Source organism: Gavialis gangeticus, unplaced genomic scaffold, assembly GCF_001723915.1.
Source record: "Gavialis gangeticus isolate Ggan-Ray unplaced genomic scaffold, GavGan_comp1, whole genome shotgun sequence".
Taxonomy (NCBI): domain Eukaryota; kingdom Metazoa; phylum Chordata; order Crocodylia; family Gavialidae; genus Gavialis; species Gavialis gangeticus.
Genome location: NW_017728990.1, coordinates 57,672 through 66,406, shown reverse-complemented (window position 1 = coordinate 66,406; position 8,735 = coordinate 57,672). Strand labels below are relative to the sequence as shown.

At 54.8% G+C, this 8,735-nt stretch overlaps 1 protein-coding gene across 1 annotated transcript in view; it reads left to right on the top strand.

Annotated features, from left to right (window-relative positions):
- TNKS1BP1 (tankyrase 1 binding protein 1) overlaps positions 1-8,022 on the top strand; it is a 38,473-nt gene extending 30,451 nt beyond the window's left edge. The window contains exons 8-12 of the mRNA XM_019514457.1: positions 387-534; positions 1,283-1,419; positions 2,083-2,249; positions 6,422-6,496; positions 7,551-8,022. Of these exons, the coding sequence (XP_019370002.1) occupies positions 387-534; positions 1,283-1,419; positions 2,083-2,249; positions 6,422-6,482 (513 nt within the window). The 3' untranslated portion in view covers positions 6,483-6,496; positions 7,551-8,022. The remainder of the gene's footprint in view (positions 1-386; positions 535-1,282; positions 1,420-2,082; positions 2,250-6,421; positions 6,497-7,550) is intronic.
- The last annotated feature ends 713 nt before the right edge of the window (positions 8,023-8,735 follow it).

The following is an 8,735-nucleotide window of genomic DNA, read 5'->3' as shown; positions in this document are numbered from 1 at the left end:
GAACCTTCTTTTTACCCACTATGTATTTAAAAAAGGGCTTCTTGTTGTCCTTAATCCGGGAAGCTAGTCCCAGTTCCATCTTTGCCTTGGCCTTCCTGACTGCCCCCCTACATCCCTGAGCAACTGCAGTATAGTCATCCCTGGTGATGATCCCTCCTTTCCATTGGGTGTACGCCTCCCTTTTAGCTAGGAGACATTCTCGGGTGCTTTTGGTGAGCCATGGGGGCTTGTGTGCCCTCCTGCTCCCTTTGATCCGTGTTGGGATTACCTTCCTTTGGGCTTGGAGGATTGTCTCCTTAGGGAGCGACCACTCTCCTTGGACACCTGGCTCCCCTCCCCTTATGGCTCTCACTGATTCATGTCTGCCCTTTGTGGGGTGTGTACAGGATGCAGAAGTTCTCGACAGCACTGTGTCCCGAAACAAAGCCAACCTGGGTCGCAAGCGAGGGCACCGGGCACCCGCCATCCGCCCTGGGGCTACGCTGGGGCTGTCAGAGATGGAGGGGGACAGCTGGATGTTCCAGGACTCCACAGGTGGGCTTAACAGCGGGGATAGGTTGCATCTTGGGCCTGGCGTGGCTGTGGTGTGATACTGATACAGCTTCCTGTCTGCTGGTGGGACATGGTACTGATGCAGTGTTGGCAGGGAAGCAGGGTGCATCCTTTTGTGGGAGAGGATGTTGGGGTAGCAGTGGTATGTGTTCCTCTATGGCATGATGTTGATATGTGATCGTGTGGCATCATGGTGTTGTCTGATTGGCATATCTGTGTGTAGAGGGAGTGTGTGGTATGGTGCCAGTGCAGGTAGCCCTGTGAGGAGTGTGTGTCTTGAGGTGGCATTGACATTGTGTGCCTGATGTGGTAGTAGGGCAGGGTGTCTGGTGTGCACTGGGCATATTTTCTGCTATGCTGGTGGTGTTACCTTGGTATGCTTTCTTGCACAATGGAAGCATGAGTGCAGCAGTGGCCTTTGTTTCAACATGGCAGCAACATTGGTTTGGCATTGACCCATTCCAGTGTGCTGGTATTGATGTGGCATTGGCAAGTGTATCTGCTTGACAGTATGGCATGATGTGTGTGGGGTAGTGATTGCATGATGTTGGCCTGTGTTATGTGATGTTGGTGTTAATGTAGCATTGGTGTTTGTTCCAATGTGGTGTTGGTGAGGATGTGGCATTAGTATGTGTTCCTTCTTGGTAGTCCTAATCTGTCACTGGCTTGTTGCTGTTGGGGTGGCATATACTCATGTAGCCTGATGCTGTCCTCTCTGCTTTCCCTTCAGAGCCTAGAACAGCGTGTATGGCCTCCTCAGATGAGGAGGCAGCAGAGGAGCCAAAGAGCAGGCGTGCACGGCCATCACCAGCCTCTAAGGGAGCGAAGGTGTCTCTGTTCCCAGGCCTGAATCCATCTGCCATCAAGGTAGCACGAGCTGGGGTCCCTGGTCCTGAGCGGGGCATGGGAGCCCTCTGACTATGTGGTACAGGGCAAGCCTGTCTCTGCGTGGGTGATAGGGGCCTGTAAGGAGATGTCAGATGAGTTGAATGTGGAGTGCTGGGAGGGGAGGCGTGGGAGCATATTTAATGTAGATGATCTTGAAGAAAAAGGGGGTGTTGGCAAGAGTTTTAGGTGTGGGAGGGGAGGTCATGGGGAGGGGACTGGCACAGTGGGTCCTGGGATGAGGAGGTTGCTGGACTGGATCATGGTTGGGAAAGCTGGGAGTGCCTGGGCTGGTGCGCGTATGCTGGGGAGGCCGCGGTATGAGAAAGGAGGTGTCAAGGGGCTGGCACAGAGGTGTTGTGGGGTGGGGGTGCAGAAAGGGAGGCCTACATGTAAGTGAGGCTGGAATGGGGCAGGGGAAAACTGGTGTGAAGGGGCTGATATGGAGGAGGTTGCTGGGGAAGTCTTGCAGGCAGGTGGGAGGACTCAGAAAAGGCTGGGGGTGGAGTTTGTCCCGGGTAACTGGTAGGTCTGAGGGTGATGTGCAGTTGACGGAGGGGTGAGGAGAGGAGTTGTACAGAAAGCCAGGAAGTCCGTGTATCTGTCTGACTTCATTCTTTGTCTCTTCCTCTCCTGCCTGCACAGGCCAAACTGAGGGGCCGGAACCGCTCTGCCGAGGAGGGGGCCCAGCCAGGGGAGGGCAAGCCTGCTTCATCCAAGGAGCTCCACATGCAGCGCTCCAAGTCCTGCAAGGTCCCTGGCCTGGCTGGGAAGCCCCCTGCACTACCCCCCAAGCCAGAGAAATCCTCAGGGTGAGCATGGGAGTGTGTGGGGAGGGGGCAGTTGTGAAGGGCCAGGTTGGGGTGTGTGGGTGGGGGTGATGGGGGGGTTTGTGAGGGGAGAAAGGTTGCGGTGTGTGTTGGGGAGGTCCTGTAAGGCAGCAGTTCTTAACCTTTTGCACCTTGCATCCCACCTATGTAAGGTCAAAAAATCCTGGTCCCACCAGTTGATGAGCAGGGTGGGGTGTCTCCCAGAGGCCAGTCGAAGGTGGTGGTGGGGGTCCCCCAACAGCTGATTGAAGCACACAAAAGTGAAACTGGAAGTCCAGCTGTAAGACTCCCAATTTCACCACTGTGACCTGAGTCCAACGTAGAGGGCCTTTGCGTCCTGCCAGTGGGACACGTCCCACCGGTTGAGAAACCCTGCTCTAACGGAGAAGTGGGGAGGGAAGTTCCTGTGAGATGTCCAGAAGTTTGAGTGTGCATTTGTGTGTGGGGTATGTGGGTGGGAGATTACGCTGAAGGGGGTTGAGCTGTACGTGGGGGAAGGGGTTTTATGGTGGGGATGGGTTGGGAGACATGCATATGTTTGGGGGCTTCCATGAAGGACCTGGGTATGGGGGGAGGTTCCTGTTGGGTGGATGTTTGTATATCTGGGATGATGGCAAGTGTCTGTGTAGACCTGGGGTGTTGGTGTATGTTCACACCTGCAGGTGCTGGTGAGTATTTGTAGGCCTAAGGGTGTTGCTGGGTATGTGCCTGGCTGGGGGTGTTGAGGAGTCGTAGATTCATAGATACTAGGGTCGGAAGGGATTCAACAGATCATTGAGTCCAACCCCCTGCCTGGGCAGGAAAGAGTGTTGGGGTCAGATGATCCCAGCCAGATGCCTGTCCAGCCTTCTCTTAAAGACCCCCAAGGTAGGGGAGAGCACCACCTTCCTTGGAAGCCCATTCCAGATTCTGACCACCCTTACCATAAAGTTCTTCCTGATATCTAGCCTAAATCTGCTCTCCATCAGTTTGTGACCATTGTTCCTTGTTACCCCAAGAGGTGCTCTGGTGAACAGGGTATCCCTGATTCCTTGCTGCCCCTACCCCACCCCGCTTCTCCAATGAATTTGTAGGCGGCCACAAGATCACCTCTCAGCCTTCTCTTGGGGAGGCTGAAGAGATTCAGTTCCCTTAGTTTCTCTTATAGGGCTTAGCCTGCAAACCCTTAACCATATGAGTGGCCCTCCTCTGGACCCTCTCGAGGTTATCCACATCCTTCTTAAAGTATGGCGCCCAAAACTGGACGCAGTACTCCAACTGCAGTCTGACCAGTGGATCTATTCGTCATGCATCTGCTAATGCATGATAAAGTGGAGTTAGCTTTGTTGATGATTTCGTTACACTGATTTCATCATGTTCATCTTAGAGTTGTCAGGATGTATACATGTCTGTCAGTGTGAGCAGCTGTAATTTCAGGGGCACCTCCTTGTGGCTCAGAGTGGTCCTGCAGATCCCTGCCCTCTCTCCACTCCTCAGTCTTTGCAAGGCCTTGAACCCAGGCTGGAACACTGTCAGTGAAATCTCCTGGAGAGGGCCACATTTACTGGGTCTGTTTCCCCAACACAACTCTGGCCCCCTCCAGCCAGAGCCCCCTGCCTTTCTGCGTGGTACTTCAGGCTGTTTCCCTCTCCTTGAGATCATGGGTGCTGGACAAGTGGGCCTGTTTCCTGACTCAGAAGTCAAGGTGGCCAAACACTAGGTGTTTGGTGTGCTGGCAAGTTCATTCCCTTGAAATCTGGTTTCTGCCTGAATCAGGCCTGCACCCAAATTTGCCAAACTGGCAGCTCCTCAGGCCCCTGCAGCTGCTCATGAAATGGATGCTCTCATCAGTTTTGCTGTTCGCTGCAGCAGGAAACTGGCCAAAAGCCTTAATTTCATGGAGCAGCTGTGGAGGGGGCAGCAGGGGTGGGCTCTCAAGTGGCCCACCTCTTCCTCTGGACTCATTGAAGACCCTAAGGTGTTTTGAGTGAAGTGTTTTTTGGGTTTTTTTTGCTGGACAAATCTGTCCCCACCAGCAATGCTTTGGAGTCCTAATCCCTCCTTCTCCTCTGGGCTTCATTGCCTCAGGCCAGCTGCAGCCTTACCCCAGCTCTTCTTAGCTGGCCCCTCTGCAGCTCAGTCATCTCCTGGGTGGGCTGGGCGAGGTCAGCAGCACTTCCCTTGCAACAGGAGGAGGAGGAGGCAGATGGTATCCAGCCCTCTTTCCCAGGGCTTGGCCTGCTTGGCAGGGAGCCTTGCTTCACTGTACATGATTCCTGGTCCTGAGCCCTTAAACAGACAGTGGCCAGGCTCTGCTGCTCTTTTGGATTGCTTCCTTCCCCTGCCTCCAGCACCAACCCCTCATCTTCCCTCTCTGGAGCTCCAGAAACCCTAGCCCCTCTTCTTAATGTACTCCCTTAATCACAGCTGGGAGGTATTGGGGTGTCAGTGGGTACATGCAAACTTGGAGTATTGGTGAGGATGTTGGTGTGTAGACTTGGGAGGTGTCACATGGTGGGGTTGCTGAAGACACAGGGGGTGTATATAGATCTGGGTGGGGTCAGTGACTGAGAGTGTGTGTGGACTTGGGAGGTAGCCTTGAATGTGTATATCTTGGAGGTGTGGGGGTGTGTGTAGACTTGGGGTGTTAGAGAAGGCATTGGCGGGGTGGGTGGGAATCCAGGATATGTCAGAGGGTGTGAGCAAACCTTTGGGCATTGGGTCATGGGCAGTATCAGTGAACATACATAATAGAGGTGTTTGGGTGTGAATGTGTGAGAAAGATTAAGGCATGTTTGTTTATGTGGGTGCACTTGGGGGTGTTGGGGTATGTGTGATTTGGCAGGTGTCAGTGAGGGTGTACAACAGGGGTAAGCAGTATGTCCACCCACATAGGGGTGGGCAGGCTGGAGGACCACTTAGGGAGTTTTGCTGAGCTGTTGCAGGCTGGGTCAGCACCCCCACCTCTATCCCCTTTCTGCCCCCCCTCCTCCCAGAAACAGCTCACCTAAACTCCCTAAGCGTCCCTCCAGCCCAAATAACTGCCCATCTCAGATCTAAGGGCAGAGAGGTGAGTGGACAAAGGTTAGGGGAACATAACCTTTGTTCCCCCTCTCCCCGTGTCCCTGGCACGTAGCCAACCTGGGTTAGTGCTGTACTATGTTCCCATGTGCTGCCCCGGGCCACGTGGGTGCAGCTGGAGCAGCTTCTGCCTAACCTAGTTGCATGCTGGGGATGCAGAGAGAAGTGGGAAACACAACAGGGCACTGGCCTGGCTGCATCTGGATAACCCCCGGCTCCCAGGCCCCTTCCCACTGCACCTTCTGCACCACCCTGAGTTGCCAGCATGCAGCCAGGCCAGCCAGTTCCACATTGTGTTCCTGTGTGCTACTATGGGCTGCGTAGGTGCAGCTGGAGCAGCTGGCATGGCTCCTGCCTAACTTGGCTGCATGCTGGAGACTCGGGGTTGAGCAGGAGCCACTTCAGCAGCACCCAGGTGGCATGGTCCAAAGCAGCCTGCGGGAACACAGTGTGGCACTGCATTAGTGGCATCTGTGCCCCTAGTAGGCACCAGCCCAGCATGGCAGGGCCTGAGTAACCCATGGCTTCTGGCCCTCTTCCCCCTGCAGTCCCTCCACTGTCAGCAGAAAGAACTTTACCTGAGCTTTGACACTCACTGCAGGGCAGGCTGTCTGGCCTGTGAATGGCTGCAGGGTTGGAACTGCATTAAGACAGCTTTGCCAGGCAGAAGCTTGGCTAGGAGCTTAGTTCCCCCTGCCTTGGAGTATATGGGGGGGGGGTGTGGAAAAGGGCAGGCTGGGCTGGGCTGGGGAGGGGAGCAGCTGCTGCTGCTGCAGCTGGCTACCTCTTGGGAAAGGGAGAAGGGCAAGGGGCACCAAAAGCCAGGGCAGCTGTGGGTCAGACATGAGTCTCCTTCAGCGGAGCAGCTGTGGGCTGGACAATCATTTGGTGGGCCAGATTCGTCTCATGGGCTGTATTTTACCCACCTCTGGTGTAGGGGAATGTATGTAGGTTTGGGAGGAGTTAGTGGGGTGTGCACATGGTATTGGCGTGTGTGTAGATTTGGCGGTGGTGAGGTCTGTGCATTTTAAAAGGGATTTGGCTTTTCCTGGTTTGGCTGTCCTACAGGCTGTAACTTTTCTCCTTGCCTGCAGGTCTGAAACCTCCTCGCCCCACTGGCTGCAAGCACTAAAGCTGAAAAAGAAAAAATCCTGAAACAGATCATGCAAGTGAGTTTTCATGGCAGGGGCTGAGCTGACCTGGGCCTGGTTCTTGTGAGTCCTATGATCCCCCTACAAACTGGAGTGGCACTGCCAGGACTCTGAGCCTGTGTGACACCAAGGTGTGGGGTGTGAGCAGTGCATGTGTGCACCCTGCCTCAGCACATTTGTGGTCATGGGAAACAAAGCCTCTATAGCCTTGACCAGGGAAAATCCTACATCTGAGCCACACCTGTGTGTGCTGGGCCACATTGATGTCCCTGACCTTAGGCGTGGGATGTGGTATGTAGGGGTGGGGACACAGGACCTACCTCATCAGCTTCACAAGCATTTCTCCCCTCTGTCACTAGGAAGAGCAGCCTGCTGAGTCTGTAGGATCCTCACCCTTTGCTTCCTGAATCCCAGCATTTGGCCTCTTGTGACTGGCAGGGTCAGGCTGGCCATTTGCTTCCTTGCAGTGTCTCCAGTCAGGCTTTTGTGGGATGATGGCACCACCTGGTGGGGGCTGTGTGTCATGGCACTTAGTCCTTCCTGTCTGGCATGGTTGAGACCTCTTGTAATGGGTGCTGCCAGGAGCGGGGAATTCAGACTGAATATCAAGGGAAGTCTCCTGAAGGGAGAATGGCTCCCTGAATGGGGGCAGATCTGGCTGGGGGCTCTCTGCGTGTCATAAGATCTGCCCTGCTGAGGGCAGCTCTTCTCAGTTCCATTGGCCGAGGCCTGTTTTTGTACAGCAGGGGGCTGAGTTCAGGTGGCTCAGTGGTGATGATCAGGGAGCAGTGGGGCTTCTGTCTCCTGCCTTCGTGAACTGCTGCTCCTTGAGGAGGGGGTGGATCTGGTTGGGGAGCAGCCCTGGGGTGGGGGAGCAGGAGTTCTAACATGTCAAACACTTCCTTCTCTCCAGACTTTCCACCCATGAGTGCACTGGCTCTGGGCAACCTCCCCCCACCACCTGGAGCCTATCCCCCACACAGGACAGCCTGCCAGGCTCTCCATTTATGGATGGGGTGCTATATGGCACCAGTCTGCCCTTGCTAATGTCTGCCCTTTCTCTGTCTTCCAGGCGTCTTTTGTCTGCTGCTGGGGCTTGGACAGCTCGCGCACCAAAGAGGCTCATGTGGGCACGGGGAATGGGACAGCACAACCTTTGCAGCCCCCCTCCCCCCGCCATCCATGTGCTGTTTTGATGCACAGTGAGGGCTGGGACAGGGCAGGCACACCTATGCACTTTGTATCACACTTGAGAGCTGCTGGGTCCCTTTGTTGCCTCCCGCAAGCCGGCCGCTTCCTCTTGCTGCCCTTTCCTACCACCGGCCTCTTGTTATAAAGCATCTGGTTTTTGTAATCAGTGAAGGGGCCCAGCCCTGTCCCCTCTGGCCTGCTTTCCCACTGAGTTGGGGCAGGGTGGAACCTGGGGTTGGAGCTTGCACTCTCTTCCTCTCTGCTGCCCTATTACATATTTCACACACAGAGCAATGAATTATGTCGGTGCCACTTGATGAGACAATAAAATCTTTCTGATAATGGAAGGGGCAGCTGTGGTCTCAGGTGCGTCCCTGGGGTCTCCCAACTTTGTCTCTCCCATACGTCGCTTGCTTTATCTTTCATGTAATCAGGGAGCGGAGGACAGATCCTGACAGGACCCTCTGGCAAGCTGGCTGTAGGGTGACCCATTCCTTGTTCCCCATTGTGTCCTGCTCCTTCCTTCCCCCTGCCAAGCCATTGGGGCCACTTGCTGAGTCAGCAGGGTGGGCAGGCCTTGCTGGGTAGCTAGTTCAATTGTATTGGGTCCCCCTGTGCTCTGTCTCTGAGCTGAGCTGCAGGGAGGTGGGCTGCAGGGATTGGGGCTCCTAAGTGCGTGATGCCAGCCTACTGAGGCATCCTGGCACTGACTGGTACTGCCCTGCTCCTGTCTATTCCTGCAGGGCCCCAAGTTTCCTTTCAGTGTCTTGTTTTTCTCCCGTTCTACCCAGGCAGAATCTGAGCATGCAGTGGGGCAGGCTGAATGTGGATAGGGGCAGCCACTGACAGCTCTGCATACACACCATCTTAACTCAAGAGCTTTGCCGTCATGAGGGAAGGGTCCATCCTGGAATCCCTTCCCCAGGGAGCTCCTAAGAGGTGTCAGTAGAAGAGACTCTAGTGTAGGTGTGGCTCAGCTGTTCATACCTAACTCCTGCGGTTTTGTGTCACTGTCTTAGGTCCTACACCCAGTAGGATTATATCTGCAGTTTTGATCCCTGTCCAG